General features: G+C 43.7%; 1 protein-coding gene across 8 annotated transcripts in view; it reads left to right on the top strand.

Moving 5' to 3' along the window:
- GIGYF2 (GRB10 interacting GYF protein 2) overlaps positions 1–27,675 on the top strand; it is a 134,912-nt gene that overhangs the window by 84,384 nt on the left and 22,853 nt on the right. For all 8 annotated transcript variants that reach the window (XM_029933580.1, XM_029933585.1, XM_029933584.1 and 5 more), the window contains 10 exons: positions 2,036–2,232; positions 3,220–3,379; positions 10,542–10,708; positions 14,130–14,221; positions 15,556–15,663; positions 16,645–16,745; positions 18,868–18,968; positions 21,249–21,410; positions 22,657–22,815; positions 25,446–25,682. In XM_029933580.1, the coding sequence (XP_029789440.1) occupies positions 2,036–2,232; positions 3,220–3,379; positions 10,542–10,708; positions 14,130–14,221; positions 15,556–15,663; positions 16,645–16,745; positions 18,868–18,968; positions 21,249–21,410; positions 22,657–22,815; positions 25,446–25,682 (1,484 nt within the window). The remainder of the gene's footprint in view (positions 1–2,035; positions 2,233–3,219; positions 3,380–10,541; positions 10,709–14,129; positions 14,222–15,555; positions 15,664–16,644; positions 16,746–18,867; positions 18,969–21,248; positions 21,411–22,656; positions 22,816–25,445; positions 25,683–27,675) is intronic.

The raw sequence follows: 27,675 nt of genomic DNA, 5'->3' as shown, positions 1-27,675 counted from the left end.
CAGTGCATAAGCGTAAAGCAGATCTCCTCCACTATTACTGTTGTGATTTTCCGTTGCTCATATACCTTAGTAGGTAGTGCTAAGGTCTACTTCCGTGTTTCTTCTTGTACGTACTTAAAATTGACATTGTAATCCCTGATGTTGAAGGGTTAATGGGTTGAGTCTCCATAAAAAGTCACACCTCTAGCACAGCCTGTGAGACCTTGCATGACCTGGCATTTGCCTGCCTCCGTACAGCTTCGGTGCCATCTCCTCCCTCTGCTTCCCAGCCTCACGGCCTGTCAGGTCCTGAAGTGTGCCCTGGCGCGGGCTGTGCTCTGGGCCGGAGACGCTCCCACCCCCCCGTTCCCAGGCCGCCTTCGGAATCTTCTCTAGTGTCTTAACTGGCACTATTCCTCACGCAGCAATACGGTATTAAACAGATCTGTTTATTATCTTTTTTGCTCAATAGACTAATATTTTGAGGCCTTAAACCAAGGGTTTCTCTTCATAGTTTTCTGTCTAGAAGAAAGCTTAGTGAGTGAATTCATTCAGCGAGCAAGCATTTGAATCTCTATTAGTTACCGAGCGACCTGTCCATTTTGAGACCTGTTTGATATGTAGTAGTCATTTTTCGGTTATGATGTGCCCCGGAATTACTTGTGGTTCTTTCTCTTGAATGTCCACGCCTCAGACCTTACTCTAGGAGATTCTAGGATGGAGTCCAGACGTGTGTGTTCTGAGAAAGCTGCATAAAGATGAAAACTCCAGATTGATCATCTGTAAGGGAGAGAAAGCTTATGTATATCAGGCATCGAGGGCAAAATCCTATTTTTAGAGGGTAGGTAAAGAGTAGCCAGAGAAAAATCTTCTGAGGCAAGAGTGGACTAGAGTGAAGGGAAAGTAAGGAAGGGAAGAGGTTTTAGTTTAGGATTGGGTAGATAATGTCAGAGGCCACTGAGGTCAGATGATGAAGACTAGGTAGGAAAAGCCATTGGATTTGGGGACTTTGAGTCACTGCTTCTCTTTGGGACGGAAGCTGTGTTGGAGGGGTGGGTGTGGAAGCCACAGGGTAGCAGGTGTGGGTAGCGGTGCATAGACTGTTCTTTTAAGAAGTTTGGCAAAGAGAGAGAGAGAGAGGCCTGGGAATGTGGAGAAGCTCTCTGTAATTGAACAAACAAGGTTTCAAAGGGGAAGCTGCAGTTGTATCTAATTACTTCCATCCCCTTTTCTTTCTTAAGAGCCTGCATCCTGAGAGGTTAGAAATAGGACTCAAAACAGAACCTCTTTTGCAGTCCATATTCTTACTGAGAAGAACTTCCTGCACTGTACCCGTAGAATCCCAAGCGGTCTCCATTATCCTAAAAACTAATGTATTGAATTCTATTTATTATCACTTGAAATAGGTACTGATTCAAGAGAAATACAGATATGCTTAATCAAAGTTTTGATGATGAGATACGACATTTGTGCGAAGATTTGCAGTGCTCTGTTAATGGTCTGCTGTTGGGAAACCTGTGACAAAGGTAGCACGGGACTGATTCTGTTCCTTTTCAAGAGGCAGATGGGCACAGGACCGTTGGGCAGGTGCCCTGGTGACACAGGCAGGCGCTGTAGGAGGACCTTGAACCCTTATATCTTGTCATTCTGTAGAGTCACTCTTGTCCTTGTAGGGGGAAATACTACACTTCTCCAGTGAGGGGCGCCTGGGTAGCTCCGTCGGTTAAGCGTCCCCCAACTCTTGATTCTGGCTCAGGTCGTGACCTCGGGGCTCCTGGTCTGCATCCGGCTCTGTGAGGACAGTGCGGGGCCTGCTTGGGCCTCTCTCTGTTTCTCTCTCTGCCCCTTCCCCCTTGTGCGCACTTGCACACATACACCCACACTCTCCCTCTTTCTCTCTTAAAACAAACTTAAAAAAAGAAAGCTGCAGTGTGTGACAGTCACAGTTCTGTTGAGCCCATTTAGCGAGTGGCGCAACTTGATGGAGATCTAGTTATTCTTCATGAGAACCTCCACAGTTGAAAGGTTTTTCATGTTTCTATGTTTTCCCCTCTAGAAACGGTTTCTGAGGTCCAGCAGCCCCTGTCCCAGATCCCCGCAGACACGGCCTCTCCCCTCCTCGTGCTCCCCCCTCCTGTTCCCAGTCCTCGGCCTGCCCTCCGGCCGGTTGAAGCGCCGGTCGTAGGTGCTCCCGGCATGGGCAGTGTATCCACGGAGCCAGACGATGAAGAGGGCCTCAAACATTTGGAGCAGGTAAAAATCCTGTCATTCCTTACTTCTCCTCTCAAACCACCGTACAAATCGGAAAGCATTAAACAAATACTCAGAAATGGAACTTTTGTGCATTAGATTTTATGTACTGGAAAAGTTGTTTGTAAATCTAGTATTTATTTGTATGAGTAATTGTCTTTCAAATCATTTCATGCTCATAAGTTTCTGCTATGTAGTAGTCATTATGTCAGGTTATTTTTTCTCTTCTGAGGTTGCCCTTAGCTGTTTGCTTTTCTTTTTTCTTTTTGGAAATTAATGGAATGCCAGAAATGGCAAGTACAAGCAGCTGTGGACGGGCATAGTGGCTTCCGCGTTTTTTGCCTAAAGTGTAACTGGGAATAGTTAAACTCTCAGGGTATTAACATCTTATTCACGACTCTAGATTGCCCTCAGATTAAGCATACCTCTGTTGAATGTAAATGGTGGCCTGCTTCCTACAGAAGGATCTTTCCTGTGCTGTGGGGTGGTTGTTGGTGGCAGGAAATGCTTGAAGAAAGCAAGCAAGCAGGCAGGCAGGGTCTTAGTAACTCTTGTAAAAGATTTTGTAATTGTATTAATTGAGCCTTTGTTGTATTAACACCCATGTTTTTACAGGTTTAATGTATATGCTTCAGAGTTGACCGATGGCGTATTAGTTTAAAAAGTAATCTTATTAACGTGTTGATTAGAAGAAGCCTGGGCTTTGGTCCTTACCGTTTGTGTTTTAACTTCAGTTTGCTTTGATTAATAATTTTGAGACCCTGGGATCTGACCTCTCTGAGCCTTAGTTTTTCCCTCTCTACAAAATGGGGATAGTACATATTTTCATGACGTTGTTGGAAGAATGAAATGGTTGCCTGCTGTGTTTCTTGCACAGTAATACCTTTCACAGATCAAGTCGTTCAAAAAAGGTAGGCGTTTTTATTATGTGCACTAGTCTTAATTTGGGATCATGTGTTTCCTCAATCCATTGTTTGGTTTTTCTGTTAGCAAGCTGAGAAGATGGTGGCTTACCTCCAAGATAGCGCGCTGGACGATGAGAGGCTGGCGCCGACGCTGCAGGAGCACAGGGCGAAGGGGGCCTCCATTCCGGTGATGCATGAAGCGATGCAGAAGTGGTATTACAAAGATCCTCAGGGAGAAATTCAAGGTAGCTCGTTCCATTCTACTTGAAGCCATTACCTCCAGATATTATAAATGGACATTATTTAATGTTAACTTGCATATTAGTGGGAAAAGTCAATATTTACACACACACACACACACACACACACACACACACACATATTTTTTTAATAGGCCTCTTCCATAGTACTTTACAATTTTAGTGGCAGGGGAGGGAGGCCCAGTGAAAATCATTCGAATACAAGGAGGAATGTGATAGTAAATAAATATAATAGGGGTGTAAACAAAAATGCTTAGGATGCACCGGTTCTCACTTTGTAGCTGGTTGATGAGGCAGGCAGGGGTTACCTTCTCTGCAGTTCAGTCTACCGCCCGTTAAAAGGTGAGGCCAATCTTAGAAGATCTCACTCGAATGTTTTGCTCAGGTGGAGCTGATAATCATAAATGGTAAAGAACTATCTGAGCAAGGGTAGTACCATATTATAACCTAATCCCTTAAAAGATTTGTGTGGTGCATAAGTTAGAATGGGGAGAGAATGCTATAAAAATCTGTTACTTCATTTCCACTTACGAAATCTTTTTTATAGCCTTAGGTTGGTTGACTGGATGGATGTCAGTTTCATGATAGTGCTTCACCTAGTCACCCTGTGGGCTCTCCGTGGCGTGTTACCTCCCTCCCCCTCCCAGTCCCCTTCACTCTCTGTCCTCCTGCCTAGCGGCTGTTACTGCCTGGCTCTGGTCTGTTCATGGTCCCTTCACACCCCTGTGGAATGGGAGGTGCATGGGAGCAGGACTGTGTGTGTGTATGTTTTGTTTTTGTTTTGTAAACCAGAAGTGTTCGTTTGATGCTTTAAGGATTACAGTTGGAGAGACAAAGTGTGCTTCCATATTGAGGGCTGTGTGTTATAATTAAAGCATATATGGAGGGGCGCCTGGGGGGCTCAGGCACTGGAGCAGCTGACTCTTGATTTTGACTTAGGCCATGATCCCAGAGTCATGTGATTGAGCCCCACATCATGCTTTGCGCTGAGCGTGGCGTCTGCTTAACGGTCTCTCTCTCCTCCCTACCCCCCCACCCCTCTCCCCAGTTTGCGCGCACGCTTTCTCTCAAATAAAATAAAAAAATAAAACATATATGGATGTGTGCTTTAATTAAATGTATTTTGAGGTAATTGTAACTACGTGCATTTGTAAGAAATAATACAGAGATTTTATGTACTCTTCACCCAGTTCCTCCCAGTGGTATTCTCACGTAAACTGTACTACCATATCCAGCCTGGATACTGACTTTGATTAACAGTTAGGATTCAGAGCATTGCTTCCTTCCTTCCTTTCCTCTTTCTTTTTTTGACATTTATTTTTGAGAGAGCGAGCCAGCGAGCACGTGCTCGTCAAGCAGGAGAGGGGTGGAAACAGGGTGGGGGGACAAAAGCAGGCTCTGTGCTGACAGCAGACTGCCCTATGTGGAGCTCAAGCCCATGAACCTCTAGATCACGGCCCTGAGCCAAAGTCGGATGCCTAACCGACTGAGCCGCCCGAGCACCGCAAGGTTCAGAACTTTGTCATGTCGTATCGCCCTCGTATGGCCACATGCACTTCCTACTCATTCCTGCTTCTTAACACTTGGCAGCCACTAATCTGTTCCCCATTTCTGTATTTTGTCATTTCAAGAAATCGTGCAGAAATGGAATCCATTTCCATCAAATGGAAAAAATGGGTTTTTTCCACTCAGCAAAATTCTCTGGAGATTCGTACAGATTGTTACATGTGTCCGTAGGTCGGTTCTTTTTCTTTACCGAGCAGTTAGTACATCCGTGATAAACGTGTATCATTGTTTAACTGTTTATCCGTGAAGGGCATCTGCGCTGTTGCAGTTTCTGGCTTTTAAAATAGTGCTGTTAAACATTTATGGATAGACTCTGTGTTAGCACAACGCTTCATTCCTCTGAGACACAAACGTCTGGGAGTGCAGTTGCTGGACTGTATGGTGAGGACATGTTTGGCTTTTTAAAGACACCACCAAACTGTTTTGTGGAGGCCCTGTACCGTTTTTGTGTTTCTGCCAGCAATCTATGAGTGATTCAGTTTCTCCACATCCTGGACGGTATTTGATGATGTTGCTATTTGTTATCTGAGCCATTTGGACGTGTTGTAGCGCGGCGTCTCAAAGTCATTTTCGGTTTGCATTTCCTTAACAGCTACAGATGTTGGACATCTTTTAATGTGTTTATTGGCTGTTTATCCTCTTCAATAAACTATCTCTTTATGTTTTGTTTTTTTTTTTTTACCTGTGTTCTCATTAGATCGCTTTTTTTTTTTACCTTTGAGTTTTGAGACTTCTTTATATATTCTAAGAGTAGTTCTTTGGTAGGTATGTGGTTTGCAGATGTTTTCCCCCAGTCTGAATCTTTTTTTCCTCTTAACAGAGTCTTTTCCAGATCAGACGTTTTAAATTTTGATGAAGTCCAGTTGATTAGTTTTTTCCTTTTATGGATTGTGTTTTTGGTATTAAGTCAGAGATAGAAGAACTCTGCCTAGCTTCAGATCCCAAAATTTCCTTTCCAAAATAATGTAGTTTTTTTGTTTCTCATTTAAGTCTGTGATCTGTTTTGAGTTAATTTTTATATAATGTATTGGAGTTAGGTCAAAGGTCATCTTTTTGCTGGTGGATGTCCAGTTGCTCTGGAACCTTTGGTTGAAAAGCCAGCTTTCCTCTTTTGAATTGCTTTTGTGCCTTTATCAGAATGCACTGGGGCACATTTATGCTGGTCTGTTTCTGTGTTCTTCTCTCCCATGGGTCCATGTGTCTGCCTCTCCAGTAACATCACAGTTAGGATTACTGTAGCTCTAGAATATGTCTTGAAAGTGAGCAGACCGATTTCTTACGGTTTTTTTTTTCCCTCCTGGTTAATTTTTAGCAAAATTGTTTTTTTAGGTTTTCTAGTTCCCTTTCCATATAAATTTCAGAATATTCTCTTATATATTTACCATATAAGTGTATTCAGAAATCTGTGTTTAAGTATTTGCTGAGACTTTAATTGGAACAGTGTTAAACGTTGGTATCATTTTGAAGATTTGACATCTTTCTCATGTCGAATCCTCCAGTCCACGAACTTGTGTCATTTTCAGCATAGGTTCTGTACATGTTTTATTAGATTTGTACCTACTTGATTTTTTCTGGAGTGATTGTAAGTTTTATTATATTTCAGTGTCTTTGTGTTCATTCCTACTATATAGAATTGGATTTGGATCTTTGTCATTCGTCTTTGACCTTGCTGAGCTCATTTACTAGTTTTAGGAGTTTTTGTTGTTGTTTGGTTAGATTCCAATAGAATTTGCTATGTAGACATTGTTATTGGCAAACAGGGACAGTTTTAATTTCTCATTTCCAATCTATGCCTTTTATTTCCTTTTGTTGCCTCATCGTATATTCCAGTACTGTGTTGAATATGATGGGTGAAAGCAGACGTACTTGCCTTGTTTTTCCTAAGTTCCTATCTTAGGGGGAATACAGTTTTTAATAATTAGGTATAATGTTAGCTGCTTGGGTTTTAAAGATGCTTTTTAAATTTTTTCTAAAAATTTTAATTTATCTTTTTTTTTTAAATGTTTATTTTTGAGACAGAGCGAGAGAGAGAGACAGACAACATGAGCAGGGGAGGGTCAGGGAGAGAGGGAGACACAGAATCTGAGGACAGGCTCTGAGCTGTAGGTGTAGGGCTCGAACCCACGAACCATGAGATCACAACCTGAGCCGAAGTCAGACGTTTAATCGACTGAGTCACCCAGGCGCCCCTTATTTTTGAGAGAGAGAGAGAGAGAGACAGACAGAGTATGAGCTGGGGAGGGGCCGAGAGAGAGAAGGAGACACAGAAGCTGACGCAGGCTCCAGGCTCTGAGCTGTCAGCACAGAGCCCAACATGGGGCTCGAACTCACCAACAAGATTATAACCTGATCCCCAGTTGGACATTTAACTGAGTGAGCCACCCAGACACCCCAGATGCTCCTCTAAAAATATTTATTTATTTATTTTTAAGTATTTTCTATGCCCCCGTGGGGCTCAAATGCATGCCTCGGAGATGAAGAGCCGCGGCTTCTCTTACTGACTCAGCCAGGTGCCCTTATAGATGCTCTTTCTGTACTTGAGGAAGACCCTTATTGTTTGAGAGTTTTTATCATAATTGGGCATTGGCTTTTGTCAGATGCTTATTGTTCATCTATTTCTGTGGTCCTGTGATTTTTTTCGCTAGCCGTTTTAATACGGTGGATTAAATTGACTTCATTTTGAATATTGAACCAGCTTTGCATCCTTGGAGTAAACCCCGTTTGGTCATGGTGTGTAATTCTTTTTACATATTGCTGTATCCTATTTGGTTATGTTCAGTTAAGTATTTTTGTGTCTCTGTTAATGAGGGATGGTTTGTAGTTGGGTTTTGTTGGGGTTTTTTTTGGTCTTCTCCTTGCCTGCTCTTAGTGTCAGGGTAATAATATTAGCTTCATCAAATGAGCTGGGAATTATTCCCTTTTCTTCTAGTTTCTGGAAGATTGTTTAAAAATTGGTATTAATTCTTCTTTAGATGTTTTGTAGAATTCTCCAGTGAAACCATCTGGGTGCCTGTTTTTAGGGAATTTTAATTTTTTTCCCCCCTAAAGTAGGCCCCATGCCTAACACGGTGCTTGAGCTCAGGCCCCTGAGACCGAGAGCTGCCCCCCCGCCCGGGCTGGCCAAGACGCCGGGCTTTTGGGGGGTTTTAAAATTACAGAGCCAGTGTCCCTAATAGGTAACAGAGCCGTTCAAAGTATTGATTTAGTAAGGGTTGATTTTTGGTAGCTTGTGTTTCTTGACACATTGGTCCATTTCATCTAAGATGTCAAATCAGCGTGTATAGTTGTTTATTTTCTTATTATCTTTTTGATGTTTGCAGGTTCTGTAGTGATATGTCGTGATTTAGTTCTATGTTGGTGATTTGTTCATTTCTCTTTTTCTCATTGTCAGTCTTGCTAGAGATTTAATTTTACTGATCTTTTCAAAGAATCAACTTTGTTTCATTGATTTTTTTTTTCCCCACTTTTTTTTTTCCAGTTGCATTGAGTTCTCTTTACTATTACTTTCCTTTTTCTAGGGTTTATTTTGCTTTTCTTTTCCTAGGTTTTTGAGGTGAGTGCTTATATTACTGATTTGAGACATTCCTTTTCTAATGTGGGCATTTAAAATTGTAAATTTCTCTTTCAGCCCTTCCTTACCTATGTACCACAGATTTTGATACAAGTATTTTATTTCCATTCAGTTCAGTATATTTTTTTGATTCCCCTTGAGACCTTTTTCCAAAAACTTTAAAAAAAATACTGTTTATTTTTAAGTAATCTCTACAACTCCGAGATCAAGAGTTGCGTGCTCCTTCCTCCGAGCCAGCCAGGTGCCCTAAGAAACCCCCACATTTACTCCTGGATTATTTGAAAGTGTATTGTGTGGCCTCCCAAGGATTTGGAGATTTCCCTGTTGATTGTTACTGATCTCTGGCTTGATTTACTGTGGTTAAAAACACATTATATGTGATTTAAGTTTTTAAAAATTGTTGAGATTTATTTATGGCCTGGAATATAGTTTGTTTTGCTAGATGTTCTGTGGGTACTTGAAAGAATGTATATTTTCTTGTCTTGGAGTATTCTATAAGTGTCATTTGGACCTTATTGACAGTGTTGTTTGGACTTTATTGATGGTGTTGGTTTTCTGTCTAGTTCTGTCAGTTGTTGAGAAAATGGTGTTGAAATCTTCAGCTGTAACTGGGGATTTCTCTGTCTTTTCAGTTTTATTAGATTTTGTTTCACATATTTTGCAGGTTTGTTTAGTGCATACACTTTTACCATTGCTGTGTCTTCTTGATGGATTGACCCTTTATTAATATATAATATCCCTCTCTGTTTCTGATCATTTTCTTTGATCTGAAGTCTACATTATCAAATACTATAGCCCTCTAGCTGTAATGCTTGCACGATACCCCTTTTCCTGTCCTGTTATTTTCAGCCTGCCTATATTGCATTTGAAATGACTTTCTCGTAGATAGCATATAACTGGGTCATGATTTTTGTTGCTGGCTTCTTTGCTCCAAATCTAGAATATGTGAAGGCAAAGGAAAAATCAGGGAATTTACCACCTTGTGGCCCCTCGGGCCCCAAGGCTCCAGCCCTTCTGCCTTCTGTCTACTCTTCAGAGTCTTTGGTTTCTTTTGTAGATAGAATGTTAGGGCTTTCAGTTGTATTTAGCAGGAGGAGCAGGGAGTAGAATCAACTCCACCTTCCCAGAAGTGGACATTCTAGGCTTTTGTTTTATTTACTGTTGTAGTATCCTCATCGCCTAGATCCATATAATTGGTTTTCAGTAAATATTTGCTGAATGAATTGTTACTGATCAGAGTGAATTTATTAATTTTATGTATAAAATATTTGATTTTTAATTGTAAAATGTGTAGAGAAGGTTGATCTCCCTCCACCCTAAGCCAGGTTTAGTCATGCCTATGCAAATAATTCATCTTAATTTTTTTGTAATGTTTGTTTATTTTGGGGGGAGGAGGGTCAGAGAGAGAGGGAGGGAGACACATAATCCGAAGCAGCTCCAAGCTCTGAGCGGTCAGCACAGAGCCTGAGGCAGGGCTTGAACTCACGAACCGCGAGATCCTGACCTGAGCTAAGTCACTTAACTGACTAAACCACCCGGGTGCCCCGTAATTTGTTGTAATTTGATGATTTATACTTTGTGTAACCTTTAATAATCTAGCAGAAAGTGAAATTTAGAAAAAAGCATATATTTAGAGCTGTGTGTTTATATTCCTTATGTAAGTTATGCAAAGTCTAATACGGTTTCAATTTTATTATACTTTTCTGACAAATGAATTTGTAGAGATTGAGTTAGATGGAGACAATTACGCTCCTTAAAGTAATTAAGCCCCACAGAGAATTTGGGATATATAGACATAAGTCTTATTTCAAAATCATTTCTGTTGTGTTTGGTTAGTTAGAAGCCTGTTTACCGCTTTTGGAGATGAATTAAGTTAAAAATATCATATAAAATATTTGATATCTGAAATAAGTTGTACTTCTTGATAACGATCAGACTTAGGAAATACTTTTTTCTTCTTCAGTCTGAAAGGATTTTTATTGCGCTTCTGTTTAATTGGTGCTGTTGTAGGCCCCTTCAATAATCAGGAGATGGCGGAGTGGTTCCAGGCGGGCTATTTCACCATGTCTTTACTGGTGAAGAGGGCGTGTGATGAAAGCTTCCAGCCTCTCGGTGACATCATGAAGATGTGGGGAAGGGTCCCCTTCTCCCCGGGTCCGGCGCCCCCTCCTCACATGGTGAGTACCTTCTGGCTCCTCGGAGCACGTGCGAGACGCAGAGACGTTTGCTTGTCTTTGTACGTGCAAGCAAGATGTCGCATCTAGAGAGGAAGAAACTGTAGTTCTTTGAAAGTAATTGAAACAGCAGTGGACAGTCTGATTGGAGACTGCATACCTGTCTATAGTCTTTTCAAAACACCAAAACCTGTGTCCCTCCCCCGCCCCTGCCCCCGGCCCGTCTCTAAATTCTGAAGAAAGAAAATCCTTCAGTAGCTTTCCAGCAGGTGTAGAATAAAACACATCTTATCTGTGCTTGCCTACCAAGCACTACATGTTCTGGCTCCTTACTTTTCTAAGCTCACTTAAGAGGTTTTTTTGTTAACCTTTCTTTTTCTTTCTTTCTTCTTTTTTTTAAATTTGTTTATTATGAGAGAGAGTTGCATAGCTGTGTGTGCAAGTTGGGGAGGGGCAGAGAGAGAGAGAGAGAGACAGAGAGAGAGACAGACAGACAGACAGACAGAGAATCCCAAGCAGGCTCTGTGCTGGCAGTACAGAGATCATGACCTGAGCTGACACCCAATGTCAGACACTTAATCAACTGAGCCTCTTGGAGCTTTTACTTTTATCCAAGGTGCCTCAGTTTGCTTGACTTTTTGGAGTTCCTTTTTGCCTCTAGTTAGAATACACATTCTCCTCTTTCTCCCCCATTTTCCTTCCCTCCCCTCTGTTTGCCTCTTATTTTCTGAATCGTAGATTCTCTACGTTTTAGTTTTACCTTAAAGCAAATAAATGTTGCTAATAAACAATTCCAGTGCTTTGGAATATTTTGAAGACTTTTAAAAATATTAGTTACTGGTATGTTAACTAGAAACTGGATCATGATGTAACCTTCCGTGTATACTGGCCCTGGAGTACCTTTGAAGGGGGGAATCTTTGTCCTCTGCAGCTGCCTTTGGGCCTCTTCCTTAGAGTTCATTTAGGAGGGCTTGGGATCGGCCTTACTTTTCCTTCTCCAGGTTGGAATGTTGGAGGCCTGGCGTAGTCAGAAGTGGCCATAGTTAAAAACCTTTAGTGTGAACATTGGACTTCTGCATAACATCACCACTGATTTATCCATCAGCTGCATGTTGAGGGCCTGTGCTAAGCCTTGTGGTGGGTTCTTATGAGATGAAGGTAAATAGGACGCAGCTTCGATGGTCAGAGGAGTTCATAGGTGAGAACAGCAGCTATCAAACGTGTTTGGCCACAACCCACAGTAAAATAAGGTAGTTTTACACCACTACCCCATACATTCATATATACCGTACCTATATTCATAACTGTACGTGTATTTGTGCAACAAACTTCACAAAATAGTGAAAAAAATGTTTACTGTTTATTTTGAGAGAGAGAGGGAGAGAAACAGTATGTATGGGGGTGGGGCAGAGAGAGAGGAGAGAGAATCCCAAGCAGGCTCTGCATTTGTTAGCACAGGGCCTGATGTGGGGCTCAAACTCATGAAACCGTGACCTCATGTCCTGAGCTGAGATCAGGACTTGGATGCTTAACCAAATGAGCCACCCAGGAGCCCCCATTAAAATATTTTGTGCCACGCACAGATTTTCTTTCTTTCTTTCTTTCCTTTCTCTTCCTTCCTTCCTTTTTCTTTCCTCCCTTCCTCACTTTCTTTTCCTTTTCCTTCTTTCCTTCACATGTAAATATTGTTCTTGACTCGGTAAGTGATGTCACAGTCCACTGATGGGTTGAGACCTCTTGTAATTTGGAGAACAGTGAAGATTCCTAGGTGAGGGGAATTCTGACATTTCTGCTGTAATAGAAAGAAAAATTACATTAGACATTATCGTATGAACACTCAGGCACCAGGTTGGAATCTTATTTCCATTCTCCGAGATTGGGGCGAGCTGTGGTGCGCGTCTCAGCTGAAGGCCCCTCCCCCGGAGCTCGGCGTGCGGCCCGGCCATCGCCTGCCTTCCCGTTAGGGCGGCTGCGCCCCGGGGAAGAACCCCGGCACATGTGTCTGTCAGCCGTTATTCCTATTTCCCGAAGAGAGTTCACTGTGATAATGAATGTACCTTGAAGTGTAGGTTTTTATGTAGAAATTTAACTTTTATTTTTTTTAAGATTTAATTTTTAATCTGTGCACTCAACATGGGGCTCAAATTTCCAGCCCCAAGATTAAGAGTTTCATGCTCTACCAACTGAGGTAGTCGGGTGCACCTTAAAAGTCAGCTCTGCACTCAGTGACTCAGTGTGGGGCTTGAACTCTTGACCCCAGGATCAGCATGCTTTACTGACTGAGCCAGCCGGCTGCCCCCTTCTGTAGGAATTTGACATTAACCTAGTGTAGCTTCCAATCTCCAGTGTATAATGGAAAAGAAAAACGTCCCTGACTTTCAGATGATCTCTACCCCTAAGAAACTCCGTATCAGATGTTTCATCCAGACCGTGATCTGTGTACAATGAAGACATAAACTGCTCACTAGTGATTTGCCTTACTCTGTGTTACCGTTACGCGTTTATGACTTCTTTTACACTTCACGTTTTGTCTGAGTTTTTAACTCTTCAAAATTTAAATCCATCCATGTTATTTGAAGTAAAAACTAAAGAAAAGCTTATTTTTTCTAACTTATGATGTATTGATAACCATTGAGACACCTAATTTTGCGGTGAAGAATTAGTTTTCAAAGATTTTTCATATTTTGTTTAAATTAAAATTTTCTCAGCATCTTTAAGAAGACTTACTTGTGTATTGCTCTCTCCGTTCATTATGAGCCATTGAAAAATTCTGTTGTAACCTTTCCTTTTAACCTTAGATAATTTTACTCCCTTCTGTTTTGTCCCATTTCTATAATTTCTTTTTTTATTAAAAAAATCTTTTTATGTTCTTTATTTATTTTTGAGAGACAGTGGGAACAGCGGAGGGTCAGAGAGAGAGGGAGACAGAGAATCTGAAGCAGGCTCCAGACTCTGATGCAGGGCTCGAACCCACGAATGTGAGATCATGACCTGAACCGAAGCCAGACGCTCAACCGACTGCGCCACCGAGGCATCCCCCATTTCTATAATTTCTATATGATTTCCAAATTTACAAATCACTTTTAACATTGGGAAATTGTACTTTTTTAAGTTACAGTAATGACTCTGGGGTATAGTACAGCATTTAGGTTCAAGAGTAGGAGGGGAGGACAGCTTCTGACAAGGACCCTTTCCCGCCATAGGGAATCTCTTAATACGGAGATGCCACCTTCTTCCACTAGATGGCACTGTTTAGCTTTTAAAGGCGCTGAGTTTTTGTAATATTTAAGCATTTGGGGCAGGAAGGTGGAGTGTAATGTGGAGGTCTGAGATTCAGTTTGGTTTCCGATATATTTAGTAAATGGCTTTTAGGCTCTTTGCAATTTATTCAGTGGCGTTTCTTCTCCCACCCCTTTACCTCCAGGGAGAGTTGGACCAGGAACGACTGACCAGGCAGCAGGAGCTCACGGCCTTGTACCAGATGCAGCACCTTCAGTACCAGCAGTTCTTAATACAGTAAGAGCAGTGATGCCGTGGGTGCAGTGCAGGATTCAGGGTGCCTTTAAACAAAACTTCCTAAGTTTCACCTTTGACAGCAGAGAACTAAAAGTTTATAGGATACTTTAGTTACCCAGCTAGTGACATGTTACCACTATATATTTGGAGTTTGGTCTTCTCTTCTTATATGCCAGAAATTTGCAGAAAATGACATACAACTATAATTTTGCAAGCTCTCTGGCTTCTAAAGCAAGAAACAACAAGCATTTTAAGACTTAAATGCCTCCTACATGGCTCAACTCTGAATGTCATGGAGAAAAAATACAGAGGAGAGGGCAGGAGAGAGGTAAAGACTTCTGCTGTTGGTAGGGGTGTGGAGTGACGGCAGACTCACTTAGACTGCGTGTCCCTTTGGTAGAAGAAGTAAGATTTGCTGTCATCTAGTGCAAAGATTGGCAGAAGCGGTTGGTTCCTGCTTTTATGAGCAGAGTTTTGTTGGACACGGCCACACTTGCTTGTTTGTATGCTGTCTGTGGCTGCTTTTGCACGACAGTGGAAGTTGCATATGGCCTGCAAGGCTGAAAATACTTGCTGTCTGGCTCTTTACAGAAAAAAATTGTCTACCTCTGATCCAGTGGAAAAAAAATCCAGGTTTTTGAAGCTCAAACATAAATTTTGAGGATTTTTCTACAAGTGATTTTGGTTTTGCAAAGGGCGCTTCATTAGAAAATAGCTATTAGTTTGAATCTTTTATTAAAAAAATTTTTTTAACGTCTAATCATTTTTGAGAGAAAGAGAGAGAGCATGAGTTGGGGAGGAGCAGAGAGAGAGAGAGAGAGAGAGAGAGGGAGGAGAGAGGAGAGAGGAGAGAGAGGACGGCACAGAATCCTAAGCAGGCTCTAGGCTCTGAGCTGTCAGCACAGAGCCCAACACGGGGCTCGAACCCACGAACTGCAAGATCATGAGTTGAGGTGAAGTCCGATGCTTAACTGACTGAGCCACCCAGGGGCCCCTGAAGCTGTTTATTTTTTGCTTGGTTTCTGATGAAAGGCTGTTATTTTCAGGGAGTTCGCCAGGTTTTGACATTTTGTAGGTTTGTTGTTGTTGTTGTTGTTTTTGCTTTCCTCTTACAATACCCTGAGGATATATATGTTGCCTCTAAGTTCTGTTCTTTCTAGAATGAAGTAGATGATTTTCTGTGTAACTGTCGTTCTCATGAAGCATTGTTAAAATGTATTTGGTAGCTATTTCTCATGGTATTTGGGGGGGTGGACTGACCTTTGTCTTTCAGCGTCTCAGTAACGTGCACTAAATGTGGATAGACAGGTTACGCTTTATTTTACTTTTTGAAGACAGCAATACGCGCAGGTTTTGGCCCAGCAACAGAAAGCAGCCCTGTCTTCGCAGCAGCAGCAACAGCTGGCTCTTCTCCTCCAGCAGTTCCAGGCTCTGAAGATGAGGTTGGTGCGCCCTGGACGTGTCCCGCTGTGCGCGTGCGCGGAAGAGCGGAAAGGAGGTCTTGGTGTGAAAGTCCCCACACACAGCACAGTGTTGTGTGTTGTGTATAAAGACAGGACGTAGTATTTAAAAATAATAATCTGGCCATAAAGCATTTTCAGTCTCTTTACTCATGGAAGATAAATTGGAATACCAAGCAACCAATAATGAAAACATTTGAGAAGTAGTGTATTCCTATAGAACCGGCAATATAAAAAAATTATAGTCCAGAAGTTTAATCTCATTTTCACCCATGGTGTGTCAAGACAGACATTAACGCTGCCACACAGCGTTAAAGTTTTCCAGAACCCAAAAGCCATTATGATAAGTCTGAGGAAAAGGAAATTATGCCGAAGTCTTAAGTTTCTATTATAGATTTCAGATTATCATTCAGGGTAGTACTTGCTTTTCTTTCAAGCATATCAGTAACTGTCTTAAAAACCTTACTGTCCAGTTTACCCAAACCCTTTCCCATTGCTCTTGTGAGTCATAACACATCTTGTGGGGAAGGCAGGTTAGGTGGGAAGGTACCAGTTTAGACCCCGAGAGGGCAAAGAACTTGTTTAACAGAGTACACATTAAACTTCACAGATGGAACTGAAACAAAGCCTTGTGACTTGTGGTCTGTGGGTTTTACATTATAGCATGCTGTCTCTGTGACTCTTACTGGCGTATTCTGTTTTTTTCTTTTTAAGACAATGGGTATATTCATCATTTAGAAATCAATATTTATTAATGCTTTGACTCCAAAAGTGTGATGAATATGCCTCTATATTTCTTCCTCTCCTAAATGCTTTTTTTAGTAGTGTTATATTTTGGTTAAAACAACAAAGGAGTTTTCTGGCCATATTGCCTGGAAAACCTACAAATCATGTAGAAATTTCTCTTTATTATTTTTTTGCAAATGACAAGAACACGTGAATTTTCTTATTTCCCTTTTGCAGAATATCTGATCAGAACATCATTCCTTCAGTAACTAGGTCTGTGTCAGTGCCAGATACTGGTTCCATCTGGGAGCTTCAGCCAGCAGCCTCACAGCCCACAGGTAAACCTTGAGATGCGCCTTCAGTGCAGCCCCAAGGATGCATACTCTTACTTTGTAATTCAGCGTTTTAAAAAGGGTGTCAGTTGTTGAACCATTTTATTTTGAAACCATTTTATATTGAATATTAACAAAAAGTCTCATTAGACCCCAGAAAAAGATTGAAAATGCTGTTGAAAATATACTGTTAAAGATTTGCTACAAGTAGTTAGTAGATAAATTTCATGAATTTGAGCTAGACTCTCTTTTTCATGTTGCTCTAACCAGTGTGGAGAAGTGTTTTAAATTTCTAATTGATTTATTCTGCTAGAGTGAAAAAAAAAAAAAAAAAGAAAAGCTTAAGTAAAACATGTCTTCTTTTGAGTGAAGGGTTAATATATAGCATAACACTGCAGGTGCCCAGAAGTTTTGAGATGAGAAAGGCCTTATTTTATTAACTTTGTTTCCATTTTTTAAAAATGTTTATTTATTTTTGAGAGAGAGACACAGAGCAGGAGTGAAGGTGGGGCAGAGAGAGGGAGACACAGAATCTAACGCAGGCTCCAGGCTCTGAGCTGTCAGCACAGAGCCCGATGTGGGGCTTGAACTCATAAACCGTGAGATCATGACCTGAGCTGAAGTCAGATGCTTAACCGACTGAACCCCCCCCCCCCCGCCAGGGACCCCAAGGAACATTTGCTTTAAAGTGATCACCCTACTTCATTCTCTGATCTTTTTACATCAAATTAGGAAATTTGAGGCTGAGACCTTTGTTTTTTAAGCCTTGATATTGCTGGAATAGGTCTGGTTTTTAACGGCTGATGCTTGCCGAAGTAGGTAGTTTAAAGAACCATAGATGAAGCCTTACCAAAGGTTGTAGTTGGTGTTGACAGTTCTCAGGAACCATGGGCACTGGTGGATTTTTCTTAGAGCCATTGAACTATTCAGGCCACATTAACATCGATCCTGATTACAGCAGGAGGAGGTCCACTCTGTGCACCTGAGCTTTTTCTTGGTAACCATTTATAGTTATGATGTTAAAATACTCTCCGGTGTTGGGAGAACTATTCTTAAGTATCTTAATAAACAATTTCTTTGGGTATGATGCAGTCAAGGCCCTTTAAGATTGTCCGTTGGTTTTATACAAACAGTAAATTATGGTGTAGAAATAGAAGCACAGGGAATAGAGAATGCTCAGAAGTGGTGTCCGCAGACCTTTTGCCGGCAGTAGGGGAGCAGACTCAGAGGACTTCGTCTGTTTACCTCTGCATCTGACCCTGATGCCTCTCAGGTCAGCAGGACCTGCTGGATTTGTGAGACCTGCCCGGCCTTTCCAGAGGCTTCCCCCGTTCGAACTGTACCTCTTTCTCTTTGACATGACATCCACATAACATAAAATTAACCATTCAAGAACATTTAAAACAATTTTTTAATGTTTATTTTTGAAGTGGAGAGAGCAAGCATGAGCGAGGGAGGGGCAGAAGGAGAGAGGGAGACACAGAATCTGAAGCAGGGTCCAGGTTCTGAGCTGTCAGAGCCTGACGCAGCACGTAAACTCATGAGCCACAAGATCATGACCTGAGCCCCAGTCAGACACACAACATATTGAGCCACCCAGTTGCCCCAGAATTAACTATTTGTAGATGAACAATTCAGTGGCCTAGAATACATTCACAATATTGTGCAACGACTCAGTTTTTCCCAGTTTCACAGTACATTGCTCTCTCGACCCCTCTGCACTTGGTGTGCAGTAAGAGGGTGTGTGGCTGTTGGAAATGCTGTGGGCTTTGGGGTCTAATCCGCTGGGATTTAAATCCTGGCATGGCCACGTGCATGGTATGTGTCCTTGGGAATGTTACAGAACTACCCCTGACCCTTAGCATGTTCATCAGTAAAAATGTTTCCACAGAAGTAGGGTTTTTGAGGATGAAATTAGTTTCCCAGAACATGCCTGGTAATTTGTTCTAGATAGATTGAAGGATATTGGTTTAAACCACAGCTCATTTGCAGCTCAGTCTGCCTAAAAGCAGCACAGATATGTGTGATGGCGCTCATGCAGGGACAGGGAGACAGCGGTTTTCATGATGCTTGTAGACATGTGACTGTGTATGTGAGCTCTGACATTCCCCCCTTTGTTGTCTTACAGTTTGGGAAGGTGGTAGCGTGTGGGATCTTCCCCTTGACCCCACGACTCCGGGACCTGCCCTTGAACAGCTCCAGCAGATGGAGAAGGCCAAAGCTGCGAAGGTCTGGACCTCATTCTCCCGTGGTAGCACATGCTTTCTGGCTGGGGGACGTGGGCATTTGTTGACTGACGTCTCTCTGGCCAGTTAGACTTTGTCCTGTTAGTTTGCTGTGCTTACTTGGTATAAGCACATTCATATTCCATCCTTCCTGTTGCTTTTTCTCCTCCAAAAGACCTCAAACAATTAAAATTAACAAGTTTAAATTAAATCTCTAAAAATTGGTTGACACATTAAGGATTATGATTATATGGATACTTTAATTAGATTATTCATGGTGTAAACACCTGTTACAAATACTAAAACCTAAGAAAATACATACTGCATTGCTTATTAGACCCTTGATTTATGGCTTGAGTTCCCACATTGAATCTTTATAGTGGTGTTAGTTTATATTTCTTACTGTCTCCAGACATGTGGCTGAAAAATTCAACATTAACATTAGATCCTGTGCTCCATTCACACCTTCTGGAGGAGCAAGGACTCTGCCCCCTGAGGATGTCTTATCAGCGTTCTGTGCCATTGTCATGAGTTCTGGGTTCTCACTCCTCCTCGGGGAAAATCTCGTTCCTGTTTTATACTGAATGGGTTCTTACCCTCTGCAGTAGTGCTGGTCTCCTTAGAAAACAGATAAGACGCCGTAATTCAAATAATTCTTGAGAATGTTCTAGTACTGTAGCCTTTTGTGCTGGGAACACATAGGATAAAGAATAGGAATTTGCAGTCCTTTGTGTCTGGGGTATGTGTGTTGGGGGGACGCAGTGACAATCAGGCAAGTAACACAGGGTGGTCAAGAAAGCATGGGCCACCTACTCTCACCCACGTAGAGAGGGGGGTGTCAGGAATTGGGTGGCACCGTCGATGGACAGAAATACCTGCACTAATTTTCAGTTGAGAAATAGTAGGATTTAACCCATTTGAAAGAAACCATTCCTGTAAAGGCTCAGAAGTGCCTGTGAACACAGCTGTTTAGGAAGCAGCTGAATACCTCGGTCTGGCTTGGAGCCATGGTGTCTTTGGGCCAAGCGATGAGAGGAAAGGCTAAGATGACGCAGGCTGGTCATGAGGGCCCCGACACACGTCATGTTGGAGAGTTAGGGTTTATTTTCAGCGTGAAGGATGATGTTAAATGTCAGCCTGGAAGTGATTTTTTTTTTTTTTTTTTTTTTTTTTTTTTGGTGGAGCTTATGATGTTGTACTGGGGAATGTGGGCAAAACAGCATGCTGGGAGGCCCAATGAGAGACTCTTAGAAATGTGGATGTGAGAGAGAAGTCTCAGGGGTGCCTGAGTGGCTCAGTCAGTTGAGTGTCTGACTTAGGTTTCAGCTCAGGACCTGAGATCAAGCCCCGCATTGGGCTCTGCTGACACTGAGGAGTCTGCCTGCGATTCTCTGTCTCCCTCGTTTCCTCCTTTCCTTTCTCCACCTTGCCTTCTCTCTCCCGTCCTCCCTCTCTCCGCCTCTCTCCCCCGCTCATGCATGTGCTCGCTTGCTCTCTCTAAAAAAGAAAGAAAGAAAGAAAATGAAGGCCGGAACTAGATGTGTGGCTGTGGGCTGGGCCTGGGGACTAGGGCCTGGGCTGGACCGGGATCTTGGAGCTGTAAATGATGGCATTTGTTAAGTGCTTATTCTTCAGATTTTAAGGAACTCTCTGGTTCATGCTAGCAGCTTTCCAGCATTGCTGTTGAAACCTTGTAGACACACCATTAGACCTTCAGTCAGAAAATCCCTGGTCAGGGATGAGCAAGGAAGTGCTGCCCTAAAAGAATTCTGAGGTGACTGTAGCATTGGCCGCGTTCTCCCACCTCCAAGGTCAGCGGTGGGTGGAGCGAGGAGGCAGTGAGGGTCGGGGAGCGCGCTCCGTTCAGATGAGCCTGACGTGCTCTGCTGATGGTGGCGTTCAGCTTAGTTCTCTTCTTTCGTTTTCAAAGTTTATTTTCGTGAGAGAGCACGAGTGAGGGAGGGGGGAGAGCGAGAGCATAAATGAGAATCTCCCAAGCAGGCTCCGTGCTGTCAGCACAGAGCCCAGTGTGGGGCTTGAACTCACGAAACCCTGAGATCACGACCGGAGCCAGGATCAAGAGTCAGACGCTGACTGAGCGGCCTGCCCAGGTGCCCCGAGCTTAGTTGTCACAGAGCTGCTCTCGCCACCCAGCCACAGGACGGGTGGCCTGAGCGGTGCGGCGGCCGCGTCCCCCGGCTTCTCTTAATGGTGCCAGCCAGTCATGTCGGAGCGTTTCTGTTCTCGGCTTCAAGTTTCTAAGGATTTTCTCTTGTAATCACAGCTAGAACAGGAGAGAAGAGAGGCAGAAATGAGGGCCAAACGGGAAGAGGAGGAGCGAAAGAGGCAAGAAGAACTCCGCAGGCAACAGGAGGAAATCCTCCGCAGACAGCAGGAGGAAGAAAGGAAGAGGCGGGAAGAGGAAGAGCTCGCCAGGAGGAAGCAGGTACACCTGGGGGAGCGCCGGCGGCCTTAGCGCTAACCCGCATGCGCGGTGCTTGGAGGCGGGCTCTTGAAGTTGAGGCGTTAACAGCAGTGTCGGGATCAGAACTTTAGGAGAGTCGCTTCCTGTAGAATAAACGTGGTACTCACTAGCAGAAATAGTCGATTTCAGAAGTCACTAAGTCTTTGCTTAATTATTTGTTTGTTTTTATTTCTACTTACTAGTGAGAGAGTGAGTGTGCAGGGGAGAGGGGCAGAGAGAAGGACGCTCAGCTTTACTTAAGTATTTTATTTATGACCAGTGAGGACTGGTTTTCATGTATTTTAACCACTTATGTATCTTTTTTTTGGGAATTCCCTTTTCATGTGCTTGATCGGTTTTTCTGTTGGGATTTTTTACTTAGTTGAAAAAATCCACTCTGAAATAACTCCTCAATGAAGCTTTATCTCACATTTCATCCCATTGTTGGCCGTAAGAAGTACTCCATGGAAAACAAGAGTCCATGCTGAAATTAGATGTGAACTACTGATATTTCTTAGAGTTACTCTCTACACTAGCATGTGAGGGCTCTAGAAGTATTGCAGTAAAGAAATCAGGCGAATTCTGTGTTGCTCAGTATACCCTAAATTATTTTGACAATGAGACCCTTTCTTTGTACTTGTGACTTTGTTCTTCAGATACGCTCTAGAATACATGGCTTTACTCAGTACTTCTGACTAGAGAACTTGTTCCTACCACACCAGGCATTTTGGGCTCTATGTTAATTTGATCTATGTTCTGGGTTCTCAGTTGATTGATTGATAAATAAATAAATGAGAACTAATGGTACCAGTGGAGAAACCAAAGCCCGACGTCGGCCTCAATGTAGCCCTTTCTGGGGTCAATCATAAATGGAGTAGCTAATGTAGAATCCAGGGTAGATTCTCAGTGTAGTGCTATTTAACTACTAATACCTTAAATACAAATTATTTTAATGGTTGATATGTCTACTCCGAACTCACTCACTTTACTTTTTACTGTAGATCCTGGTTATATCCTTTTTATATTAATGTTAAAGGACCTTAGCAACATATAGTCTGTTTCTTTTCAAATTATAATGGGATATATTAATTGAGATCCAGAGTTTTTCCTCCCTCCCTCCCTCTCTCTCTCTCTCGCTCCTTCCCCCTCCGTCCCTCTCTCCCTCCTCCCTCTCCACACATACACGTGCGCGCACACAGACACACAGACACCTTTTTTTTTAATGTAGGAAGAAGCCCTGCGACGTCAGAGGGAGCAGGAAATTGCGTTAAGGCGACAGCGAGAGGAGGAGGAGAGGCAGCAGCAGGAGGAGGCTCTCAGGAGGCTGGAGGAGAGGAGGCGAGAGGAGGAGGAGCGGCGGAAGCAGGAGGAGCTGCTGCGCAAGCAGGTGACGCCTGGCTGGCTCTGCCCGTGGCTGCTGGAAGCCGGGGCTCTGTGGTCAGCGGTGCTGGGGCGTGAGACCTGACTCCCGCTACCGTGTAACGGCTGTTCTACGTGTCGTTGTGAAAGCTGGACGAAATATCCATGAACTGAACCCCCCCAGAATACCAGACAGGAATCTAAAGGCCTTTGAAAAACCAGATGTCAGCTCTGCACGTTCACCACCTTCTGCCTGAGGGTGCCCCGGGCAGGCTGCGAGCAGCCGCCACTGCCCAGTCCCCGGCCGGCCGCGCCGCTGCCTCCGCAGGCGGCCGGGACCCCTGAAGCGGCTTCTTTTAATGTTTGAGAACTTAGGGGTTTTTTTTTTTTTAATAGACTTTATTTTTAGAACAGTACTAGATTTTCAGAAACATTTGGTTACTAATATAGTTTCCTCTAGTATTATATTAATAGTGTGACAAAACCAATATTGATCCATTATTTTTAACTAAAGTCTATAGTTTTTTCACATTTCCTCAGTTTTTCTCTAATGTTTTCTGTTCCCAGACCCCAAATCCAAAATACTACATTTAGTTGTCTCTTAGCTGCTGCTTCATTGTGACAGTTTTTCAGGCTTTCCTTGCTTGTGATGACTTTGACAGTTTTAAGGAATAGTGGCCAGTATGTTATAAGGTTAACCCTCTATTAGAATTTATCTGACGTTTTTCTCACAGTTAAACTGAAGCTATGGGTGTTTGTAAAGTAGATCACACAGAGCCAAAATGCCATTTTCATCATTCTGTATCAAGGGTGCATATTATCGACATGACTAATGACCACTGGTGTAGACCTTGGTCACCTGGCTGTGGCCATACTTGTGAGTTTTCTCAGAGTAAAATTACTCTTTTCCCCACGTACTGTGCTCTTTGGAAGGAAATCAATGTGTTGACTTCTGTGTCACTTCTGGGTGCAGAGTGACACAACCTGGCGATTACCTGCTTTAGGCTAAATTCTTGATTGAAACTCTTTGACAACCTGAATACAATTAGAGTAGATAGCCTCAAGGGTAGCTTGTACATTGATCCGTCATTTGGTTTACTCATTTAACAGCATGTTTGGTTGAGGTACTGTGTGCTGCTAATTGGGCGTATTTCTCTGATAGAGTATGAAACTTTTAAAAAAATAGTTTCTGTCCTCAAGAAGGTCACAGACTGTGTTGGTGATGATTATACAAGAAATAAATGCCACAGTTAGGGTACATCAGCTGCAACACCAACGTATTCACCTAAAAATAGTTTAAACAACAGATCACGTGTCAAGGAGATAGGCAGTTTAAGTTTGTGATGTCATTAAGGATCCAGGTCCTTTGCAAACTTCTGCTTTGCTGTTTTGTAGGTGGGTTGACTTTTGACGTTAGAGTTTCATGTCCTGATTAGGCATTTTGTATGCCGTACCCTTGTATAGCCTGTAAGGGAATCTCCCTTCTCTTATGCTTCTTTCGTTTTGGAAGAATATCTTCTCCAGAAGCCTCCCAGCAGGCATCCCTTTGGCGTAAATCATATCACATGGGTGCCCCTATTTACGTTGGAAACGTAAAATGTGAAATCTGGCATTTTAGACCTCTGCGGTGACAGAGGCTCTGTCTGTAAGGAAAATGCCTAAAAGGAATGGTTGTTGGCGAGGTAGAAATAATTGTTGTCACAGGTGGGAGCAAACAGAGGACAAGGTATAATAGGAGATTGTGAAAAGGTGGGGGAGCGGGGAGGTGTCTGGGTGGTTCAGTCGGTTAAGTGTCTAAGTGTTGATCTCAGCTCAGGTCTTGATCTCAGAGTCGTGAGTTCAGGTCTTGCATTGGGTTCCGCACTGGACATGAAGTCAATTTAAAAAAAAAGGAGGAAGAAAGGAAAGGCTTAGGGGATGCCCACCTCCCAAAGGCTGCGGAAGTCGCCATTCACAGAGCGATTGACATCTGCTCTTAGTTCTGGAGAACGAAGGGGAATGTGCTATCTGGATAAAGCACAGCATTGTAGGTGCAGTAAGCAGACTCCATGAAGGAAGGCGAGGAGTGTTCCAGAGCGCACGTGGGAATGGCTTTGAAAAAGGGAAGCAGAGGGGAAATGAGCCAAGCATGGGCAGGAGTAGTAGAGGGAGGGACGATAGGTCAGGGAGAGATGTCCCAAAGGACCTGTGGAGCACCAGAGGTGTGAGTCAGGGATGGAACTTACGTGATCTTGTAAGGGTGCTCTGGTTCCAGACCTGGCTGAGGCTTTCCGGGCAATCTGTCCCTGCAAGGGCCTGGTAGCTTTTCGAACTCAGCGTCCTGAAAAGCTAACTCTGCCTTAATGTAGTAACAGTTTCCAGAAGCTTTGCTACAGTTGGTGGGTGATCTCTTAGATCAGTACTTACCACAAATGGTCAAAGTGACATTTCTTTTATGAAGAAGTTAGCAAATAAATTAAAATTTTATCCTGTAAGTATTCTAGGCTTTTGTCGCTACTCTAAATGGATTTTAAAAGAAAACTTCCGTCTTATGTCATCATAAACAGTTTATGATCTTTCTGTTGCTCTATAGCTTTTTGACAGAAACCTTTAGTAACGATTCAAATTTTTTTTTAACACAATTAAATTTTATTCTCTCTTATTTTTCCTTCTGGAAAGGAGGAGGAGGCTGCAAAATGGGCCCGGGAAGAAGAAGAAGCCCAGCGTCGATTAGAGGAGAACCGGCTGAGGATGGAAGAGGAGGCGGCCCGGCTCCGGCACGAAGAGGAGGAGCGGAAGAGGAAGGAGCTGGAGCTCCAGCGGCAGAAGGAGTTAATGCGCCAGCGGCAGCAGCAGCAGGAGGCCCTCCGGAGGCTGCAGCAGCAGCAGCAGCAGCAGCAGCTGGCGCAGATGAAGGTGAGGGCCGCGCGCCGGCCACACGCGCCACTTGCTGGCGCCTGCAGGAGCAGCAGCAGTGAAGCAGCGTGCTTTCTCTAGTACTGAGCGTGACCACTGCGGCGGCTGCTGCTTTGTTTCCCCCCTGAGTAAGCTTCATCCCCAGTGTGGGGCCTGAACTCACCACCCTGAGATCAAGAGTTGCACGCTCTGGGGGTGCCTTGGTGGCTCGGCTGAGTGTCCAACCCTTTATTTCAGCTCAGGTCATGATTTCAGGGTCATGTGGATCGAGCCCTATGTAGGGTTCTGTGCTGAGCATGGAGACTGCTTAGGATTCTCTCTCTCTCTCTCTCTCTCTCTCTCTCTCTCTCTCTCTCTGCCCCTTTCCTTCACTCCCTTAAAAAAAAAAAAAAAAGAGAGTTGCATGTTCTACTGACTGAGCCAGCCAGGCACCCCTAGTATGGTTTTTTGATCAATGAAAGATGTGATACAAGGTACTATGAAAGGGGATAGCATGAGCGGTGGTATAGGCTCAGCCGAGTAAATCTGCTTGGTTCATAAATTTAATGTAGCTCAGTAGACATTGGGGGTGCCTATTCTGTACGAGTTCAGCACTATTGAGGCAAAGATCAGTGAGACCAGGCAGCTGCCTTGAGGGAGCTCACAGACTTCCCAGAGGGGAAGACAAACCCTTGGATGTGTAAATAGGAACCATCCTACAAGGCTGGAGGCAAAGCTGACTATGGAGGTTTATTGGACGCTGGACTGAGGTAATGTGTGCGAAGTGTAGTTTGGGAGGATTCAAAGCATTATGTGAATTAAGTAGAAAGTAAAAGACAGAGTAGTAAAAGAACAGTGGTGGTGGGGAGAATGGATAGGGAGGGCCAGAGAGAGGCAGTTGGCCTGATAGCAACTAGCAAGACTTGGATCTGAGGGAGGAAGGCAGAGCTGGGGAAGCTCGTGGCGAGGAAGCCGTCGGTGCCCATAAAGTTGTGGCTCACGTGATGGGGTGAGAGGGGTTGGGGGAGAGGGGCAGCTTTATGGCGGGGCCCTTGTAACTTTACGTGGGGTCTGTGGTTAGCAGGTGGTTTAGTGTCTCCTGGGCTCGGGTTCGCGGGAGGAAGACCTGTGAACGGGAAGTTCCGATGCCGAGTGGCGAGTGCAGTGAGAGGCGGCATCAGGCAGCGGCTCTCAGAGGACGAGCGCCTGGGCGTTTGCTGGGCCTGCAGGTTCACAGGCCCCCTCCAGAGCCGCTTGGGCGTCGGGTCCAGCAATCCGTGTTTAAACAGAGCCTCCAGGGGTTCTTCTCCTTGCTAAAACGTGAGAGCCACTGTCCACATGGAAGGTTTGGGAAGATTTGCTAGAAAATGATAACTTTTAAACTGAGTCCTTAGGGAGGGAAAATTAAAACAAGAAAAAGCCAAACAGGCAGTTTGGAGAGTGGAGGGGGGTTTTGAGAGAGGAGACCTGGGGTGAGCAGAGGAATGAAGTTCAGAAACACTGTGGTACTTGGGGAGGAACTTAAAAAGTGGTCACTGTGGCTGAGAGTGAGGCGCGAGAGAAGCGTTGGCAGGGTCCGTGTCGCCGTGGCTCATGTGTGCTCCGTCAGAGAAGCGGGACTTCGCGGTGTGTAGAGCAGAGGGGGCCACTCGGGTGTTTTCAGCTAGGAGGCAGCACTGTCAGATCTGCAGGAGCAAACGTCAGTTACTCTGAGAGCTAAATGGAAGACGAATCTGGAAGGAACAAAACTGGAGGTCAGTGATGCAAGCGGCCGCGGAGCAGTCCAGGAGAGGGGCGAAAGTGGGATTGGGAAGGAGGGGTTGAGGAAAGCGCTAATGACTGACGCCGGACGACAGCTTTCTGCAGGTCACATCGTTTCTTCTTTCCAGCCACACTTAGGAGCTGAATGCCTGTGTTCTGCCAAAGAGGACACGTGTTCAGGAGCCAAGTTGCCGGCCCCGTGTCTAGCTGAGAGCAGAGCCGTGCCTTACAACCCGCATGCCTGTGTCTCCAG

Source organism: Suricata suricatta, chromosome 3 (genome assembly GCF_006229205.1).
Source record: "Suricata suricatta isolate VVHF042 chromosome 3, meerkat_22Aug2017_6uvM2_HiC, whole genome shotgun sequence".
In the NCBI taxonomy this organism is placed as follows: Eukaryota; Metazoa; Chordata; class Mammalia; order Carnivora; family Herpestidae; genus Suricata; species Suricata suricatta.
The sequence above is the reverse complement of the archived record's forward strand: the minus strand, read 5'-3'. Positions and strand labels throughout refer to the sequence as shown.